Source organism: Nicrophorus vespilloides, unplaced genomic scaffold, assembly GCF_001412225.1.
Source record: "Nicrophorus vespilloides isolate i.1.1-1 unplaced genomic scaffold, Nicve_v1.0, whole genome shotgun sequence".
Lineage (NCBI taxonomy): Eukaryota > Metazoa > Arthropoda > Insecta > Coleoptera > Silphidae > Nicrophorus > Nicrophorus vespilloides.
Window position 1 is genome coordinate 1 of NW_017096951.1, and position 23125 is coordinate 23125.

The 23125-nt window shown below is 31.5% G+C and overlaps 1 protein-coding gene across 1 annotated transcript; it reads left to right on the top strand.

The window, feature by feature from the left end:
- Positions 1-14843: 14843 nt before the first annotated feature.
- LOC108558564 (segmentation protein Runt) lies at positions 14844-16535 on the top strand. The gene is made up of 3 exons (XM_017915527.1): positions 14844-15534; positions 15682-15837; positions 15906-16535. The coding sequence occupies exons 1-3, from the start codon at positions 15102-15104 to the stop codon at positions 16307-16309; spliced, it is 993 nt and encodes a 330-aa protein (XP_017771016.1). The 5' UTR covers positions 14844-15101; the 3' UTR covers positions 16310-16535.
- The last annotated feature ends 6590 nt before the right edge of the window (positions 16536-23125 follow it).

Consider the following 23125-nt stretch of genomic DNA (forward strand, 5'->3'; position numbering starts at 1 on the left):
CAGTTGCTTTGATTGGACCAATTGCCCAAATTTTATTTTCACTTTCATAGCATTATTTATTATATTTTTTAAATAATTCATGATATGAAGCAACATTTCTTCAGTCCTCTTGTTTTTCTTTTTTAATAAAATTTTTGGGTGGTCCAAATTGGGCAACAATATACAAAAAATTGTAATAAAATTAGTGGTCCAAGTTTGCAATAACTTTCATTTAAAAATATTATATATAAATTTGATTTTAGTAACTTGATTACAATTCATAGCAACATTATATAAATTTAACAAATTTGGATAAAAAAAACATTTTTTTTGTTGTATTTGGATAATTTAATATTTTCTTCTTAGAACCATAAAATGGAATATTCAAAATATGGAAATAATATCCCTATAATTCAGATATTTTGGATTAAGAGAAACTTAATACCACATATCGACCATAAACGAAATTTAAATTTCATTTTTGGGAAAATAAAATGAGAATGAATGAACATGTTCAGATTAAATATACCTTTATACATGAAAATAAGCAGAAAGAAACTTAGCTATGGAGAAATATCGTTTAACCACAAAGATTATGTCCATAAAATGAAAATTTGAGATATTTACGATGTGGTATTTGGGATTAACAAAATCTTAAAACCTCGACTTCCCAACCCACAGAAAAATAAATCAACAATAATTGATTATATTTTTATTGCACTGCAATATTGAAATGTAATAAAATTAATGGTCCAAGTTTGGCAACACTCATTTAAAAATATTATATATAAATTTGATTTTAGTAACTTGATTACAATTCTATATAAATATTTTCCTATAAATTATATCATTTTGAAGAGAGAAAATTAAAATATTAAACAAGAAATAGCAACATTATATAAATTTAACAAATTTGGATAAAAAAAACTTTTTTTTGTTGTATTTGGATAATTTAATCCTTTCTTCTTAGAACCATAAAATGGAATATTCAACATATGGTAATAATATCCCTATAATTTAGATATTTTGTATTAAGTTAAACTTAATACTACATTTCGACCATAAACGAAATTTAAAATTCTTTTTTGGAGAAATAAAATGAGAATGAATGAACATATTCACATTAAATATACCTTTCATACATGAAAATAAGCAGTAAGAAGCTTATCTATGGAGAAATATCGTTTAACCACAAAGATTATGTCCATAAAATGAAAATTTGAGATATTTACGATGTGGTATTTGGGATTAACAAAATCTTAAAACCTCGACTTCCCAACCCACCGAAAAATAAATCAACAATAATTGTTTATATTTTTATTGCACTGTATTGAAATGGGTTTAGAACTTGCAGTTATAATCACTAACAGACAACCTCTCGACCATTCACTAGAATTTGAAAACTATTATTTTCTCAGAAAAACAAAATGTTTTTCACTTTCCGTTAATCGAATCTTAAATTCTTAATACTTAGTCGACTATAAAAGTTAATCCAACAATAAACGCTATAATTACATAGCTCACTCATTCATCGTACAAATTCCTAAACTGTAATTGAAAAATAGGATTATCCCAGAAGAAAAAGTTTCTTAGAAAAAAAAGTTTGACTTTACGTTAATTACAACTTAAATATTTAATATTGAATTATTTCATTGTTGATTATAAAAAACAAATAACATAAATTAAAAAATATTACCAATTCACATTGTTTAACTAAAAAATACTAAAAAGATAACTAAACGCTAATATTTCATTGTTCACCAATTCACATTGCTTATCTAAAACTGAAAAATACTATAAAAAATAAATAAACGCTAATATTTCATTGGTGACTAAATCACATATCAAAAATACTATAAAAGATAACTAAATGCTAGTTTTTCATTGGTCACCAATTCACATTGTGTAACTAATACTGAAAAATACTATAAAAGATAACTAAACGCTAACATTTCATTATTCACCAATTCACATTGCTTAATTAAAACTGAAAAATACTATAAAAGATAACTAAACGCTAACATTTAATTGGTCACCAATTCACATTGCTTAACTAAAACTGAAAAATATAATACTGTAAAAATACGATAAGAAAATACGATTATCTCAACAACAAAAAAATCACTTTACATGAATTAAATCTTACATCCTTATTTAATTGTTGTGTGTAATATTTATTACTATTAATATAACAATGAAAAAATAAAAACAGTATATTATTCCACAAACTGAATTTTCCAATAAATTTTATTTGTATGTATGAGATAAATCCAAAAACTAATTTACAAATTGTTCGCATTTTATCCTGGATGATTTAAAACCTCAATATAAATACTATATGCTACATTTGCATTCCCCAGTTTGCGGCCATATACATGTACACATATAAATGCATATGTATATATTACATTTCATATCAAGCAACATATTTTATTCCATTGCGTGTGAACCGACAACAACAATAACAAAAAAATACACAGAGTCGAAGCCCGTATAGGTGTTCAAATTAAAACAATTTGATGTATTGTAATTCAACGAGGATTTTATTTATTTTATTTATTTTTTTACGAAGTGTTTGTAATTGATTCCATCGAATGAAATAAAATTAATTTCAAAACTAAATACTTGCATTCGTTCGCACCTTGCGATACAATTTCAGTACCAATTACAAAATTCGGTACATAAAAATATGTGTGTATGTGTATATTATTAATAGGCGTTTTTCCCGCATTCCATTGGACGTGTAATACGATTATCGAATTGCACTCGTTTAATAGACCAAATTCATATAAAATCAACTTCAACAATAAAACTATGCGTATTATATTTTCAATTCCAATGCTTCGTTTAAATTTTTAAATAACTTTTTATTATATATAAAAAATATACATCATCACCTCGCATAGTGCGGCTTTGATTTAATATAACATTAAAAAAGAAACGAAATTTTAATAAATTCTAAAAAAAATTAGTACACAAAATTATTTAAATCTCTTTTAGTACGGTTTATTTTTGTATGTATTTAATTTCTCTTTTAGTCGGTTTAACAGTTTGAGATATTGGCGGAATCGATTAGCTCTAGGGTTGCTTATCGGGGACTTCTCGGTAGAAATTTTCGAGAATTTTAGAAAAATATATAGCCTGAATACCCGGGAATTATCATTCGAGACTCGAGAAATTTCAAGATTACTTACGTATTTAAATGCATATTTTTAAATGACATTAATAAATAACAGATTTGTATATCTATTGAATAAATATTTAGTTTTAAAGTATTTTATTTTTATTCATTTATTATATATATATTTTTTTAATTTTTCAAGTCCCGAGAATTCCCGGGAATTCTCGGAACGGTTGTCTTTTATCCAGGGAATCAACAAAATGTCAAAACTGAACAAACTTAATTAGCAGTGTATTTCCTTTTAAGCGTGCCACATTGTATAGTGAAACTATGAGCTGATTAGCGAAAGGTAAGGATAAGCTGACAAGTTCCGAAAATTCCCGGGATTTCTCGGGACAGTTGTCTCTTATCCAGGGAATCAACAAAATGTCAAAACTGAACAATCTTAATTAGCAGTATATTTGCTTTTAAACGTTGTATAGTGAAACTATGAGCTGATTAGCGAAAGGTAAGGATAAGCTGACAAGTCCCGAGAATTCCCGGGAATTCTCGGGACAGTTGTCTCTTATACAGGGGATCAACAAAATGTCAAAACTGAGCAATCTTAATTAGCAGTGTGCAAGATTTTCTGTATATTTTGTATCTATATAGCAAATATTTTTATTATTTTTAAGTATACAAAAAAGTAACTAAAAATTAAATATGGACTTTATTTTGGGTCGTTTTTATCTTTTATATAGTTAAACGAATATAAACAATATTTGTAATCATCTATATTTGAGAAAACAGAGAAAGTGTGTTTTAAGATTTGAGAAATATAGTATTTGTATTTCAGTTGAATGTATTTCCTGGATAATATTGATGATTACTAAGAAGTAAAGACTGGTAAATTTATAATAAAAGCGTGCCACATTGTATAGGGAAACTATGAACAGATTAGCGAAAGGTAAGGATAAGTTGACAATACCTATGTTGATCAATGTTAATGAATTTACAGATAGAATTCCTTAAGAATGGGTTTACGGTAATCCTTAGTTGTAAACTAAGGATGGTAGTGCGCTAAATAGTGGATGGCTTAAGGAACCCGATGCGGTTTTAAACTTTAACGAATCTTCGTCAACGGGGGGTCGTAGACGGATAAATAGTTATTCAGGATTTGGTCGAAGTGTTTGTTTGAAGGGCTTCGGGAAATTGAATATTCATCGGGGTGCAGTTTTCTATCTATCTGAAGAGGTTTATATCGAACAGAGAGTATGTGTGTGTGTATATATATAAAGAAGAAAAAGGAGTTTTCCCCCATAAAAGTGTCTGATCGCAGTGGAAAGGAGCGTCTGGAAACGGTGTGCACCGTCTGCTAAATCTCCTCAATATATCCTAACCGGCAATCTTGATCCTAGATTTTGGCTTACCAGAAATCGGGGCCGGAGATCGTTCGTTCCGCGCTTCGCGATCTCAACGATTTTATTATCTATCTCCACATGGAAGCCCGGTTTTGCTGCTCGATGTGGAGGACGAGGTCGGTGCCAAAAGGGAACGAGCGTATCCCATACATAAAAGTATAAAAAGAGCCGCACAAATAAATAGAGAAGCAGTGTTATGCTAACAGATGTTAAGTTTTTCCTTCGTGCTCTTTCTTCCGTTCCGTTTTTCCACCGTTGTCAATGCCTCAACTTCTTACGCATGATTCTTTCTATCCATGCAATGGAATAAATTCCACAGTGTGCCTTCCTTTTGTAGCATGCCGAGTGTCCTGTTTTGTTTGGGGCGGGACAAAAACAGGCCTTCTGTAATTCTAATCGTTTAACGGACTGTAAGAAGACAACTACCGAACCTCTCTAAATGTATGATACTTTTCATTCTTCAATTCAAAAGCTAATTCTATTAAAACGATTCATTTCAATTCCTACTACTACTTAACATATAGATAATTAATATATCAATTAACCTTTAAACTAATCATTTTATCAACCTTTGCGAAAACCAACATTTATGTTACTAGTTATACTGCAACACAATTGATAAAACTACTTCACCAGTTCCAAGTTTTGATAGAAGGTGACAGCTGTTATTTCGCAATCTAATTTTGGGTTACAATTCATACTAATATTCTACATCTTCACATATAAATAATTAATATATCAATCAACATTTAAACTAATATTTTTTATCAACCTTTTTCCACGAGACCCAAAATATACTAGTTGTACTGTAATCCAATTGATAAGAGTATTTCACCAGTTCCTTGCTTTGACAGAAGGCTACAGCTGTCATTTCACGACCCAATTTTGGGTTGCATTTCATACTGATATTGACTCTAATCTATAATACAGCAATACCTCTCATAGTGCGGTTTTATTTCTGAAAAATTAATACACAAAATTTTATTTTTATAATGATTATTTCTTCATTTAAAGTTATGTCTTTTTTTTGTGTTATTTAATAAAATATTATATTTCTACATATTATGTAAACTGTTCGTACAAATTTCTTTTTAATGTTCCTTATTCTTAAAAACTGCAAGTATATTGGCCAGAGTTTCGCAGTATTCCAACAATGTAAGTAGACTTACTCTTGGTTATAATTTAATAAATAAGTTGATATACCTTCTAGACGTTCCTTTGAAAGACATCAAATGTAGACATTTTTCGTGACATTTATATTTGGGCTATCAGACTATTATTTGCAGAATCACTGTTTTGAACAGTCCGGAAATTTGAATTGACAAAATAAAAATAAATTCTAAAAAATTAGTTCACAAAACTGTTTTTACTTTTAAATATTTTTATTAATTAAATTTGAAATAGTCCGGGTTACAGGTGAGTAAATCCGTACTATGTGAGGTATTGTTGTAGTAATTTTGTATGCCGTAGTAATTTTCTTAGATGTATTTCATATTGACAAAAAATTAAGATTAATAAAACAAAGCAGATAAAGAAATTGTGTCTTTATTGTTTCTAAATGGATATTTTTAGAAGAAAATTAAATATTTTAAATTTGACTTAGGAAAAGGATGATGACGGAGGTGTCGAATTGACCATTTGAACTTGGTATGTTTGATGTGTTTGGTGGATGCGGTTTGGCCGTTTCACATGAGAGCAGCAAGTAAATATGTTTTGCAGCGAGATGTGCTAGCAAGGTATAGGTCGGGTTGTGTAGACAGATTAGAACATGACCCGTTAGCGTTAGGTCAATATTGACCCGCCCCTCCGAATTCAAGCTCACCTCACCCGATCAACGAGAACCAGAATTTACTGCACCTCTTATCCAATCCAATATAAAACATCATCAAATCTTAAAAATTCTACAACACGAAAAATATTACGCAATACGAAATTGTAATCGTCGCAGCTTAACTGTAAACATAACCTAAGTTTAATACTTTTTTCCGGCTCCGAACTTTCTACTTTCTACGTGAGGTTGGGAAGAAGATGACCGCACCATTTTTATGGACGCACCAAACATTGTTTGCACAAATATTGTTTTATAATGTTGTAAAGGCGGTGAGCGGCAGATTGGAAGAGAAGAACCGGAATTTTATGGTCGCTACTGTTCCGCAGCCTTCTCATTCTCTTTCTCTGTGTTGTGTGTGGGGCCGCAAAAAGGGCGAGCCTATAAAAATTCGATTCAATAAAAACGTAAAAGTAAGCAAACATTCCCATTTGGAGCTGTAGCACCGGAAAACTTGTTACAATATTTGCTTTAACTTGATTTATTTTAAGTATTTGCGCTCCCTTTTCTTGCTGCTCTCGGACTCTTCGCGTCTACTTCTTCTTATTATTCTTCATCCACTTCGTGTTTTGTTATTGTTTGGTATGGCGCACAATTGGATTTCGGGATCGTTCCTTTTTTTTGTTGCTGCTTCGGGCATGCATCGGCGATCTTTTGGATTGGATTAGCAAACCGAAGCTTCTTTTCCGTTTGGTTTTCTTCCTATTCTCGTTTTAATAAATAGAGATCTCTGTGCTTGTGTTGTATGGTAATGATGGGAAAAAAAGCGTAGCGAATTTGGTAAATGGATTGGCCCGGTTGGGGGTGAGTTTTGCAAGACGCGTGGCACACTAAATTGCCATCGTTATGACAATACAAAATACAAATTAATAACTGTCTCCCCCGAGGGTTTGACGCAACCCCTCGAAAAAATAAAAAAAAATACAACGCTCGTTACATATTTAATAAAGCGCCGTGGCTCTTTGTCACATTAATAACTTCTACGCTTTTCGGCACAAATCAAAAATAATTTCTCACCCTCCTCATATTATTATTCTTTTTCTATAACTTCGCACATAGAAATATACTTTGAAACAAAACACATACAATATTATATTGAAACATTAATTTTAGATATTATGAAGACGTTTTCATTGTTTTAGATTATGAAATACTAAAAATACAAAACCACCCTTCTTATATATTTTACTATAACTTTGAATCCATAAATACTCTGAGAGAAATCTGTAACAAATAATATTCACAATTCATTATTTCACTCCTTGAAATATACTTTAAGAGAAATTTAAAACAATTAACAGAAACACCTCTGATAACGAAGCTTCAATTTAACGAAGTTTGAAATTTCATTCAAAATGTGAACAGAAGTTGTATTAGAAGAAGAAAATGACATCAAGTAAATTATTAATGAATGCACAATTCATTATTTCACTCCTTGAAATATATTTTAAGAGAAATTTGAAACAATTAACAGAAACAACTCTGATAAAGAAGCTTCGATTTAACGAAGTTTCAATTTTTTTTCAAAATGTGGACAGAAGTTGTATTAGAAGAAGAAAATGACATCAAATAAATTATTAATGAAGTTGTCCAGTTAAGTTTACAAAATTTCTTGGAACTATTTTTTGTTGTTTTTACGATTTTTCCAAAACCTCAAGTATTTCTAAATTACCTGAACAAATATATATTAATTACTTCTTGAAAATTGTTTTCTTGCCTTTGAAACTAGTTTTTTTTTCCTGAAAATATTTTGTAAATACCCAAATTTAAAAAAACTTTCATTATCTCACAATAAAGTTTGTTTTATTTATTTCTTCAAAATTATGTTTTTAACTTTTACTTAAGTATCTTTTTTCATGAAAATATTTATTATTCTTAGAATTTTAAATTTACCACATAATAAATTTTGTTTTTATACTCAAACCCGGAAGTTCTCGAAAATACCGATTTTACCTTTTACATAAGTTTTTCTAAGTTATTATTTGCAACTTTGTTATTTCCAATGTAAAATATTTGTATTTCCTAGAATTGGAAATACCCAAAATTCAAATAACTTTTACTTCATTTTATTAATATAGTTATATCACGTCCAACCTACTTTGCAGAACATCAGTTATTGTTGTATATTTTTATAATCTACTGAAAAAAAAAGGTTTATAGTAAAACCCAAACTAAACTTCAATGTTATGGTTTTCCTTGAATTTGCCTAATTATTATGTAAAGTCAGTTGAGTTTGCCGCTGTAACTTTGCAATAAAAGTGCACATTTTACCCAAATAAAAAAAAAATGTTGCTAAAATGCAACAAACTCAAAACCCAGTTTTCTACACTTTTGCTTGTGGGTGTGCCACAATACTTTCCTTTGTACTTAAACAATATTTTTTGAAAAATTTATACAGTGGTATAAAAAAAAGTAGTAGAAGCAATTGCTAGAGCATAAACGCAAGAAACCCCAAGAAACCGCACGGCTCCGGAAACTTATCTTTCCCAAACTTTATGACGAACGTTGTTAAACGCGGCATTTTCAAAGCCTTCGAAAACTCCACAAAAATACGCTTAAAACTTAAACTCTTACATAAGCGCAAATTGTCATTTATAATTGATTAATTTAAATTTTCAGCTGCAGTAAATTGCGACGGGATCTCAGAGTAAATACTTCATTCACACTTCCTGAAATACATGAATGAATCAAAGGGAACCCCTTGTACACTGTCTTCGGATTCTCTCCGGAGACACTTCCTCTATTCTTCACTCTTCCCTCTCCGTCTCTATCTCTGTTTCAACCCTCTTGTCTCCTGTAAGTCTCCAGAAGCTCATCAATTAAACAACCCCTCAGCCCAGCAGCTTCATCATACCAAATTCCAAATAATCCCCCTTTTTTTTAAGGTGCAATTACCAGTTTTTTTTTTCGAGAATTTTATTCTTTACCTATTTTATATTCGTAGGAGAATAAACGAAGGGAAGACCGCAAAAAGGATTTTTTTTATATTTCTATGGCCCCTGAAATAAAAACTCCAGAAACGTATAAACCGTGCTTGTATAATACACATGCAAATTTCGGGTAACCTAGGCTCTAGTACTTGCAGGGTGGTCTACTTTTACCTGAACTAATTGAATTAAATGCTTCGTTCGTTTTTCGGCAAAACATTATTATGATGTTAAGATTTTGTTATTCGGTTATTCAATTTTGATCAAAGAATGCCGACGGATAATCCTTCCACAAAACACGTGGTTTTCTGTCAGATAAACATACATTTTGACTAATAACTTCACATACCATTCAAAAAACTTTTTATTGTAAAATTTTGTTATTTTAAAATGACTACAATAATACTAAATAAACTATCAACTAAAGAAATAAATGCAAACAAATAAATTTCTTTTTCGATTATAATTTTTAACGAATTTATAAAGTAAAATACGTATTTTGTACAAAACTAACTCCACTACGTTTATCGACAAATTTTATTCGAAAAAAGAAGTGAATACAAACAGTTCAGAAAAAATGTGCGATACAATTCTATCAACAATGTTTATAAAAACAGAAGAAGGTAAAATGTCACTATCTTCTCGGATTCGGTTTGTTTTATTACATAACGTCAAATTTCAATAAACGTATTGTTTTTACACTTAGCTTCTTTATTATTTCTAAATGTTGTTAGTTTAATTAAATAACTTTTCATTGATTTTAAATAACTTAAATTACTTTAATTTGTTGAATAAAATTTATTGTTTTAAAAAATTATCAAAATACAATTTAATTTTGCTTGAAAATGCATTAGCTTGTGATGATATTAACAAAACGTTCAACATTTCCAAAGTTATATAATAACAAATCAGAGTTCTATTTCATTTTTTTTTGATAAATTTATTTCATCAACGAATTGAACGCGTTCAATAAATCAGCATCTAGTTTACTGTTAATGGAATTACTGCCCGATGGCAATTTTCCTTTGCAATTTGCAAATAATATTTTCAGTTTATCAACTAACCGAAATGCAACCAAAGCATTGTTATGCTATTATATATTCAATTAATTGACTCTACCCTATACCAATGTTATTACAAAATTTGTAAAAGATAATTTGAAAAATTGTTTGGAAAATATATGATTTTACTATTAATTTGTACAGTAGTTTTACAACCATAAAATGCATTTTTATTTTGTACAAAATTGACTTTATTGTTATATTTTTTATGAAATTAGTCTTAATTTAAGAGTAAAACTTGGAACTTGCGCCAAAATAGACACTATCTATTTACTATCTAACATTGAATACTAATGTGTATCTGTAATTTTTCATTAATAATTTATTAATTTCGATTACTGAATTAATTTAAATATTGTCAATATTGTAAAATAAATAAAATGAAAAAAAATAGTGTGGACGCACCTTTATAAAAATACAAGTTAACATGTACAGAATTATTTCACTTTAATGTTTTTCATATTGCTTTATTAGTATGCAGCGAATGTACATACGTAAAATAGTTTTTCAGGAGCAGTGTTATGATTTGTATATCTATAATGTTTTTATCATAATTTTAACAAAAATCAATGTTTTCTCGCGACGCAACAGATTCGTTTCTAGTCGTACCCAAATGTTTATATTTTTACCTTTGACACTAGTTTGATTTTTCTTGAAAATATTTGTATTTCTTAGAATTGTAAATACCCAAATTAAAAAAAAAACTTTCATTAACTCACAATAAAGTTTGTTTTAATACTCAGAACCAAAAGTTCTTGAAAATAACGTTTTACCTTTTACATTAGTTTTTTTAACTATTTATTATTATTATTTGCAATTTGAAATATTTGTATTTCCTAGAATGGAAAATACCCAAAATTCAAATAACTTTCACTTCGTTTCATTAATTATACTTTTATCATGTATTACCTTGCAAAACATCAGTTATTATTGTATATTTTGATAATCTAATGAAAAAAAAAGTGTTATAGTAAAACCCAAACAAAACTTCAATGTTTTAGGGTTTTCCTCGAATTTGCTTAATTATTATGTAAAGTCAGTTGAGTTGTCGCTGTAACTTTGCAATAAAGTGCACATTTTAACCAAATAAAAAAAATATTGCTAAAATATAACAAACTCAAACCCAAGTTTTCTGCACTTTTTCTTGTGGATGTTACACAATACTTTCCATTGTACTTAAACAATATTTTTTATACATACGTGAAATAGCTTCATATGAAATAGCTACATATTTGTTTCTAATCGTATCCAACTATTTATAACATAACATTTTTGACGTTTTTACATAAGCTGTCACAGTCATTTTACGACCAATTAAACATGAAAACTCAACAATTGTATAACAAGTGATGAAACTGTGTCAAAGTACATTTTTTGATTTATGCACAAATTTCCAATATTTAAAATATATTCATAATTTTCTCTAAGTTTATTGATTTCATATATTTATATCTAATTTGCATACAAAATTTCACTTGAAAATTTTAAATTCTTGTAGACGAGTCCACTTATCATTCAATTTTAGCTTCAGTTAGTTTCTACTTGAAACATGTAAACTCGCGACTTTATTTTTTGGACATAGTCACATACTTATTAATATTATAAAGAATATTTCACTTAATTTTTTGTGGACATTTCTATGTTTTTTTTAGTTAACTATAAACAAAATTTAATGAAAATCACAGATAAACGTTTTATCTGTGCGACTTAATTTATCAGACGTACTTTATTTACAATATTTTACTTAAAAAATTCTTGTAGACAATTCCAATTAACAATTCAATAACATTTAATGAACATGTGATAAGGTTGAAGACATAGTTTAAGTTATTAGTTTATCCACACGTGCTGACAAAGGCAGGAGCCCCGATGTGTGTGCGTTCTATTAAATGGATTAGTTTCATTAAAAACGTGATTGAATTTTGAGGGCGGCAAGTTCAGCCCCGGAGAGACAGTTGTCGCGTGTATAATGGTGTTGAACTGTTGCGGGTCTCCCCCTTACATAAATCTAATCCAAACGCCGAAGCAACGTTTGTTTTTGACACCAGCAAACGTATAATACATGTGTTACAGTTCCCCAAAGATTTCCCCATACACATCCACATCCAAAAGCAATCCCTTCCAAAACCCAGAAACATCGACGTAAGAGCATTATTGATTTAAAACTATATTAAAAAAAAAAGATACATTAAAAAAACAACGAAAGTCTGCATGTATTATTGTATTGTAAAGCTTTGAATCTGTAGAGGTACAAAATGGAACGCGCTTCGCTGATGCAGCAGTTTCCGTTCGGAAGAGCAAAGACAATCGGAAACGCAGCTTTTGTCCGCTCTTCTATCTTTAGTGTTTGTGAAGACGCGTGTGTTGCGCTTAATTACTTTGAGGACGCATTAGGGAAATTGCTGAAACACACGACCTCCCACTTTATTTATTTGTTTTTCTTTCGACGCTTCTCTTTCGCCTTCGGATGGATGCATTATTTGTGCAGCTGTCTCACCTATGTCGGCCATGCGTTTTGATGATATTTTCAAGAATTTTCCGGATCATTAGCACACATTTCTCTATGGAAAACATGCGTTTCGAATTTAATTATTAAACACAAACAAACCTCTGCAACATGCCGGTTAATTTTTGAAGCAAAATATTTTCAAACTTATGCAATCTATTGTTACAAGATACATGAGTTTTTCATTCATAAAACTGTTGTTTTTACTGTTCAATAATCGCTTAAATTTTATATAATAAATATCATAAACATATTTATATTATAATTTTGGATAACCACAAATTCTTGTGATTATTTTATATTGTGAATTTACTGTTTTATTACATATTTTATAATTTCCCTCATTTAATAAAACAAAATGAATTTACACAACAATTTTTTAATCCTTTTTACTTTCTCAATTTTTGTTTCATAATAAATAATTACAAATCAAACCGTTAATTTTATTGGTAAACATTCAAGATTACATGTGTATAATAAAAGAAAACTATATTAGCCTCAAACCACGAATTTTATAACAACGGTTTATGGTACTACTTTCCAATGTTACTTTACTGTTTAAAATATTTTTATAATGTCCTCTTTCTGTTCAACAAATAATAAAAGTCAAGTGTTTGGGGTGCACCAAATAATTTCGAATTTTCAGTTAGTTGAACCGAAAATATATTTTATAAAATTTGAAATCAAGAAAATTTTATAGTTTATTAATCATAAACTAATTAAATAAATAAAAAATATTGACGAAATAAAGTTATTAGTAAAAAAAAAACTAACAATATTGGACAAAAAATAATGGATATTATTATTAACAAATTGAAGTTTATAATGTCAACATTTAGAAGAGTGTGTCTTAAATTTAGACTTAATCATTTAGCTAAGTTCCACATAATCGCATAACTTATGAAACATTACGTAAGTTTCAAAATGGATAAAGTATATTTTTTTGTAAGGAAATAATTGAAGATTATAATGTTAAAATTTTCAAGATTTAGAGGTAAATACATTGATTGTACAAGAATCTTAAATTTTAGTATTAATATCTCTTTTCTTTTGCATGTTATAACAATCTTTGAAATATATACAAATATGTACAAATGTTGAATGTGAATTTATTGTAATGATCGATCGGGTTGAGAGTGTGCTACCGTAATGAGGTGTGAAGAAAGCAGGTAAATTTTGGGTGATATAATAAAATGTATGGTATAAAGATACAGCACGCGCAGAAATTGCTGCTGTGGACCAGAATAGGACCGAAGGTCGCCGTGTTTATGACCGTTGAAAAGTCACAGAAGTCGTCCTTTTTTTAATGGGTTTACAATGACCGCGGAAAGATTAAGAGCGTGCGGTGTGGGTGTGTGTGCGTCCGTATGCGAGTCCGTGTGCGCGCGAGTGTGTGAGTATGTGTCGGAGGCAGTGGTGGGGATGAATGGATTGCGTAAGATATTGGTGGGGGGTTGGTTTGGTATGTGGCATGTATAGGGGAGGGACTAACCACGTGGAGGCCTCAAAAACCGCGTCTGGGATTGGCCGCAGGCCGTCTCTGTTGCGCCCGCAAAAAAGCTCGATTTTCCTTCTTGCAGCATTAACGAGCTTTCGTCCTACTTCCGCAACCGTGGACGCCGGCATCGTTCCATCCTGCTTCCACCCGCAGGTTCGTCCTTGTCGCGCGCACGCCCTTCCGTCCTTATTCAATCAAAGTGTCTGTTTTCTCGCTTACTACAACGCGTGCAGCGGGTATTTTTCTCTTTTCTTCATTACGCCAAAGATCCGCGCCGTCTCCGTCGCACACGCCGCAGTGACATAACTGTGTTTCGCCCCGTAGTTTGGGTTGAATCAAAACAAAACAAACCGAACGGGAGAGGGAAAAAAGTATAGAGGAAGAAGTGAGAAGGGAAAGAGGGAGGTAGCCTGTGAAAAAAAGCAAGGATAGAGAGGACGAGAAAGCGTAGGGGTGGGGGTCGCTGAGGGTACCTGCCGGCCTCCGTCTCTCTTCGGCTCACTCTGCCTATTATAAAGCGACAAATCACCCGTCTCTTTTCATACCTATTTATACTAGCATAAAAACTACCCTCCTTGTCAGGGTATTTAGGCGGGGGTGTATATATTGACCAGAACGAAAAAGTTTCAAACATCAGTTCACCTCGAAATATCGCACAGCACGGACAAAGTGCACGCTCTCTAACTCTAACCAACATCACAGTAGTTGTTGCGAGTCTCCTCTTCAGTCAGTTTAAGACTTCTTTTAGTGACGTTTGTTTGTTTTATTTGTGATAACAGTGATGCATCTACCAGTGCCCAACTTCATGGATTTGTACAGCCACATGCAGGAAGCTCTCCAGGAATACCATGGAGAACTGGTGCAAACCGGAAGCCCTTCAGTGCTATGCAGTAACCTGCCAACGCACTGGAGGTCCAACAAAAGTCTGCCGATCGCCTTCAAGGTGATCGCGCTGGACGACATCCCCGACGGCACCGTAGTCTGCTTAAAAGCAGGAAACGATGAGAATCTGTGCGCGGAATTACGAAACTGCACCGCTATCATGAAGAACCAGGTTGCTAAATTCAACGACCTCCGGTTCGTCGGAAGAAGCGGTCGCGGCAAGTCCTTCACGCTATCCATCGTCATCAACACCTTCCCAAATCAAGTAGCTATGTACTCGAAGGCTATCAAAGTTACCGTCGACGGACCCAGGGAGCCCAGAACCAAATCAAGTAAGCATGCACATCCAAATATTTACACTAGAGAATACAATAAAAGCCGTTTTTAGAATTTTAACGGTTCTCGCTATTAAAAACATCATGATTATATATCAAAACGCCGGCAGCTATTTTTAATTTACGATTTCTCTCTTCTTCCAGGTTACCAATACGGATACGGATTACCAGGACTCCCAGCAAACTTCAATCCCTTCCTGATAAATCCAACCTGGTTCGACGCCGCTTACATGTCTTACGCGGTGCCAGACTACCTCAGGAATCGCGTTCCACCAATGCCTCAGCAAGCATTAATAAAACGTAAGTTATCAAAAAACAGACAACAATACCAAGAAATGTGTATACTAATTTTTTATTTCTATCTTCAGCGACACAAACAGAATTTTTCATTCCGCAACCACCGCCAGTTTTCCACCCGCCGACTTTCTTTCCGCCAACGGAAACCTTCCCCATCAGACACCATCCGATGGAACAGTTATCTCTGCGTCTCTCCTCACCTGTATCGAACACCCAGAGCATTAGCCCGAACAGGCTTAACTCTACTTTGGACCAATCCACCTCCGAGCAATCAGAGGATGAGGACATCGACGTAGTGAAATCCGCCTTCCAACCGATCAAACCTGCCAGCATAGTTCTTCAAGAAATTCAGCACCCAGACTCCACCGTCAAAGAAGAACCGCTCGACAAAATGGAATTGAAAGCGCCCAGCTCGAGGAAGCTCACCACCTTGTCGAATAGCAAACCACCATCAAAAGTCTGGAGGCCCTACTAAGAAACAAATGGATTACGTGAAATTTATTAAGTTTGCAATATTTGTAAATACGTGTACATACTTAAGATGAAGATATATTTATTGTGAATAATTTATTTATATACACTTAGAACTGCAATTGTGATAGCAGATTAAAATTATATAAAACAAATAATAATAATATGAAGACAAAAAAACTCGACGATTCTTATTATGAGGAAATGAACATTTTTTTAGAAATTTAGATATTTTTGTACAGACGGAAAAAATCAAAGAAATCTTTATAGTACAATAAAAACTTATTATGATATTTGTATGGAAATACTTGAGTATTGCTTCTGCCTTTTTGCCTCCAGTTCTGCAGAATTTTACCGTTTTTTTATATTCGCCCATCAATAATATTTGGTGTCTGCCGAACCGAGTCGGTCTTTTTTTTTTCACGATTCGAGCTGTTGTTGGAAACAGAATTGAATGATGCTGCTGCCGTTTTGGCACCTAACTAATTAGCATTGATTTTGGGCTTTGGAAGCGCCGATTGGCTGGACGCGTTCGTACACATGTGCAAGCGTCACATTTCATCGAATTTCATGGCCCAGTGATCCCTTTGTATGGCCCCCAACGCGACTCCAAACACCGAGGGTGCGACTGAAAACTCTTCATGTATATATACATACACGTATATACATATATATATATATACGTGGGGAGTCACACTCACACAATACATTTTATATATACGTGTATTGGAGACCGTTGCCAACGAGCCACTCATATAACGACGAAAATAGCGAAGTGAATTGTAAATCAAGTCGGCCGTGGGGATTATTCGAGGATTACCTAAGATCTTTCGAAAGCACCTCCGGAAAAATGCTCAACCTTTGTTTCTTCCAACGCAGCCGTTCTAAATTTATAGCTCTACTTTAAACTCCTTCAGTTCAAAACACGCATAACTCTGTTTTTACTCATTTCATTTACAAACTGCATTTTCAATTTTTGCATTTCTTTACGAAAATATCCACAAAATATTACAACACAAAATTCTTAACTATAACAAAAACTCAGTAGAAAAATAAAAAATCTTTTTTAAATGCACAATTAAAAAAAAAACAATATATTTTCAAAATTAATTTCAGTTTCCAACACGAAATTTTTCTACTCATTTTTCACAATATTATTGTGAAAAACATTCAAATTTACAAATAAGTTTTTTTTTTCATTTTTTTTTGTTGAGAATTGTTACAAGTTTACTAATTGATTGAAGTATATTACATTCCTTAAAAAAACAGTTTGTAAAAGAATAATAACCTACGGCCTGATTCATTTAGGTTTTAAATCCCCTTTATTTGAAGTTTTAAATCGGATTCCGTTCAATGATTTTAATTATCGACTCTACTTCACGTCAAACTTTGAACTTCATTGTGTTTGAAATATTTATTTATGGTTGTAATTTGGCAATCGACTAAAGTCTTTCTGCTTATTTGTATTTATCTATACTAAACTAATTATAAATAAATAAAATATTAATAGTATATTAACGTTGTTTAGGCTATTATATTTCTTTTGTAATGTGGTTAAATGACAAAACAAAGATTTCATTGTTAACAGTATCACATAAAACAAACAATTTGAGAATACATTAAGAAACACTTTTAGTTATTTTTCATTTGAGAATGCTACAATTTATTTTAATTGAAACATTGAGAAATTGTTGTTGTGTACTATACAATATTTATAATATAAATGGGGTAAATTTTGTTGGGAATAATTGCCAAAATTTAACGATATTTACAAATCTGAAGATTAAACATAATTATTCACATTTGGTATCAGAGTTTGGTAGAGAATTTAGATGGAAAACTCCCCAACAAATACGGATAATATCGACAAATACTAAATAATAAAACCAAATCTCGGAAATCATTTAAAAAGAATAATACTAGTTTCTGATAAATTGGAAATAATATGTTTAGTTTTAAGCAAGTTATTAAAGGTGGATTATAGATGAATTCCTATCTTTAAGGTCAATGTTATATTCACCCTTTGTGCACAAACCTTTTAGTAGTTAAGCAGTCGACTAAGAAGGTTTTGAAAATGATGTGAAAAACTGTTAGGATTAAGGTTTTCCGCGGAAACAACAAACAAGGCGTAGTATTTACTAGTACACTCACTTAGTAAGTTTTATGTTTATGATTTAATCCGTTTATAAAAGGAAAGTGAACCTAAGCCAAGTGATTTAGGAAATTTTCCTTTTACAAGGGATTGAGATTAGTCAGGAAAATCTTACTAAACGATGGCTTTACCTGAAGCAAGGTCAAAGATGTCATAAGTAAATCCTTTTACGATCAATATTTAAAATAATAATAATAAAAGATAATTATTTTCTGTCATGAATACTAATTTCGTAATCTTTTTATTTAATCCTAATCTTTTAATCCTAATCTTCAAAATACAATTTAAATTTCGTTAATATTTTCTTGTGTCAAAATATGCATTTATAAATTAATGTGAGAGATATAGAATTACATAATTAAGTACATAATGTATTAATATATATATAATAAGTGTTAATTATTAATTTTGTTAGTAATGTGTTATTTGATGATCAAGTATTCTGTAGCAAATGATTGACGTTGTCAGATTAAAGTGTAATGCATCCAGTATATTTTTTTCTTCATGATGTGAATGCAACAGACAATGAGAGAAGATGAGTGAAAAGCAGAGAAGTTCCGTTTGTGTGATCGGAACAAGTGATAAAACAAATTGGATTTTACAGAGAATCCAAGTTCTGTGAGAGAATGTAAAATATTTAGTAAGTACAAAGCGGATTCGGTTGTTCCGTGAGCCGCCTCCATCGAATCCCTCTGCAACCGAACCACCCCCTCCGGGGTATGTGTTTGTGTTAGAGTTCGTGTGTAAAAATCGATTAATTACGAGGAGGGGTAACTGTCCAATATTTGCCAGTTCTGATTGGGAACAGTCAGGTAAGTTGATTAGCGATTAGAGCGATTGTGACGCGGGCGTTCAAAGGGTCTCTAATTACGAGCGCCGCAGCGGGCAAACCGTGAACCAGCCGTTTGGGGGTGGCGTCGCGACGCTTCACACATCCCCCCCGCGCGCGGACGACAGCCAGGGCCGCTGATTTGGTCTCGTTCGTGTGCGATGCATCCACCCTACGGCCGCCGCCCCCACTGTTGGTGGCGGTGGCGGCGGCGGCAACGGTGGCGGCAGCATCAGCAGCAGTACCAACCCACCTTTATTAACTCGCCCCGCGACCGCCAACCTTGTTAAAATTCACATGCTGCGTAGCCGCTTTGTCACATTTTCAGTTGGTGCGCGTCACAAAAATATTCGAAGTATTTTCCCATAGCCACATACCCCTTCGCACATACACGCTTTTCAGGGTTGTACGCGTACTGTTATTATTTTCAGCTTTTTTTCCCTATAGAAGCGCTCCCTAATGCATTTCGACACGGTTTATGATTTTTTATTGTGGCTCAACACACGGGGATCCAGATGAAGACGTTAATTCAGCACGTTTGACCCCCGTCACGCCGCCAATTGGGGTGTGTGTGAAAATATGATCATAAATCATTCAATAATTTCATTTATATTTACACTATTACCTCTATTCTATTATCTTGATTGCATTACAGTTTTCAACATACACATACATTATTCATTGACACATCTTCAATCTTTAGACCCTTAATGATTCTTTAAAAAGTTTTCAGTTAAGGTTTGAAAATGGAATAATTGATTATCAAACGATGTTGTTACATGAACTATCGATGATTCATAGAATAACATTGTAACATCCTCTGTATCATATTACATAAAATCAATTTTCTAAATATACATATGACATTTACATTCATTGGATCATTTCATCAAAAGGTTTTCATCATTATAACTAAGGTTCAAATAAAATAATTGGTTATCAAATTGACATAAGTTTATGTTCTTACTTGAACTACTGACGATTAAATGAATATCATTTTGATATTATCCTAAACGCATTACATTCAAAAGTTTGCATCGCCTTAGAACTAAGGTTATGAAATGAAAGATTTGATTGTCAAATTAACATGACATGATGTTATAAGAAATGTACTGGTACGTAAGTACATATCAATTAATTAAACACTTTACAATATTGAAACATTAACTCATAAAAAAAATATTGAAGAAATAAAAGAACTATTAATTTAGTATCCATAACTATCACATAGTTTTGGTAGATGTAGAGTTGTTTCCTTATCCATAGTAAACACTGATCTACTAATTACAAGAATAATGTGAGATATGGCTTTATCGTTGTTTGTTAGTGATCATTACAGACAGTTCAAAATAATAATTGAAAGTTTCTGCCTCACTTTGGTGACATAATTCTATCATTTTTGTACACGTTTAAGAACTACGACATTATAAATGATAATATTTGAAATGTTGTCTTCGTTACAAAACTGACAATTATTACAATAATGACATTTTATACAAAGTTATCTATTTAGATTTAACTTTTTGGGAATATCAAGTTATTAAATAAATATAGGAAAAAATATTTTTTTCTTGATGGTTTATTTAATTCTTACTAATTTTATTATTAAAGTTTTTATTTATTTTTTTACATAATTTATGTTTAATTATTTATGAAAAAAATATAGAATTTTATTTATTTATCATAATTAGATGGGTTTAATTATTTGTATAGTAATTTATGTATGTACGTATTGTAACTGTGAGAAGAGAACGAGTCTCCCTTTTTTTAATCAGGAATACTGAAAGACGTCAAACGGATGTCGGATGAGAATCGCGGAAGAATAGGAGGAAATGGAGCATGGTGGAAGTCTGAAAAGAAGAGATGCAGGGAGTTTATATCAATTTGGAATACTCGAGTCGTAGAGTACGTACACACACATATTGTTAATGAAATCTCATCTGTTGGGTCATGTATAGGGGCCACACAACATTAGGGGGTACACGCAGATCTAAGGGCGTCCACCCTTCCCGTCTACCAACTTACAACATTCCCTGCATATGCAAAACCTTGTACGAACGCAATGCTTAAAAACTACAATAGGATTGGATCAAATAGGATGATTTACACAACCGTCCATATTTCTACAGTCGCAATTAATGGTAGCCAAAAGTTGGTGAAAGAATACTGCAAACACCATAAAACGTGTCGTGTGCCCAAGTACAAGAATTGTGCTCTAAAAATTTATAACCGAGATCCTACAACCTAGAAGCATTGATTTGCGTTATCCCAGAGAGTGAAGCAATCGTAAATACGGAAACGATGCTGCTGGATTTCTCTTCTCTAGTTTCCACGAAACAGTAGCGAAAACTAAAGGCAATTACATTGTAAATGTTGCCGACAAGAGACGTGGTCCGGTTTACGATATGCCGAAAAACAGGGTCACCGTTTTCTGTATTGAAAACGAATTCGGATTTATGACCGATTTTTGTGCATTTTTCCTGTTCCCCTGTACCATAAATATGGGACAATGTTTGTTACTGTGTACGCAAACTGTGGACGAGAAACTAGGTTAAACTGGTCACGCGAACGGCACAAATTCCGCACCGTGACCGATTTCTGGACACACGATGCAACAATAAACGCAAGTAAATACGGAAAGGAAAGGGAAAAAGGCATAATGTGAAAATTGAAAAGTGAAAAACTGTATCGATACGGTTTAAAATGGAAACAATTACGAGGAGTGCGACAAAGATACGGTTTATCCACACTCACGGCTGGATATCAAACGTTTCAATTGTATTACCCGACATTTTTTGGTTGAAACGTAAACATGGTTTTAGCTTCCTTTTAGACATTGTTTAGATGAATTCTAGAGAAGCTCTGACAGATCAATCTTAATTGAAAAGTGATTCCGTTTCGGTTTTTTCTTTGGGAAAGTCTACTTCAATTGGACAATGGTCATTTAGGAAATTGGCATGAACGAATCTAATTGTTACTTTAAAATAAATATTTGTCAACAAATTCTATTCATAACACAATTCAATTTATAACTTTATTTGATTTTGATCTATAATAAAATAATTTTATAAACAAGACTAAATAATTTGAATATATATATTTAAGAAAAATATTATAAGTATATATAAAATAATAACAAATACTTTCAAAAATAATATCAAATAAATAAATTGATTATGTTTAGTTTAGTCGTCGAAAAAGTATTAAATCTATTGGCAATATGAAATCAATTACATTATTGGCTAATTGTAAAATTGCAATAAGAAAATTTACATTTTAGTTTCTTGCAACTACGAAAAACTTTTTAATTTATAAATTAATAGTTTTCGAGAATTTTTTTTATGTTAACATTTATCTCGGTTTATTAAATATGTAATAATAATTGAGAAATTAAAATAGATAATTTAGATTTTATGAAATTTAAAGTTAAAATTTTAACTAATTAAAATCAACACTAACAAGTTTTAATCTACTGAAAATGAAAAACTTCTTAATATTAGAAAAAATAGCAGACAGAAATATTTTTTTAATAAATAAAGTGAAATCAAAGTATGTTATATATTTTATAGTTTTTGAACACAAATTTTACTCGAGTAAAACAAAAATTGCAAAATTTAACAATTGGAAAAGAAAATGTTGTTTCCATAATATATTTCATTGAGAAAAATTAAATAACAAAATGTGTTTTTGTATTGAAAATTACATAAAAAGATAAAAAGAACAATATGTATTTAAATATAGAATTAAAACAAAACTAGCATAATATTTTTTTTTAATGATCAGATGGAAGTAAACTAGAGCGAAGTGTAATGATGAAAATTAAAAAAAAAAAGTAAGCA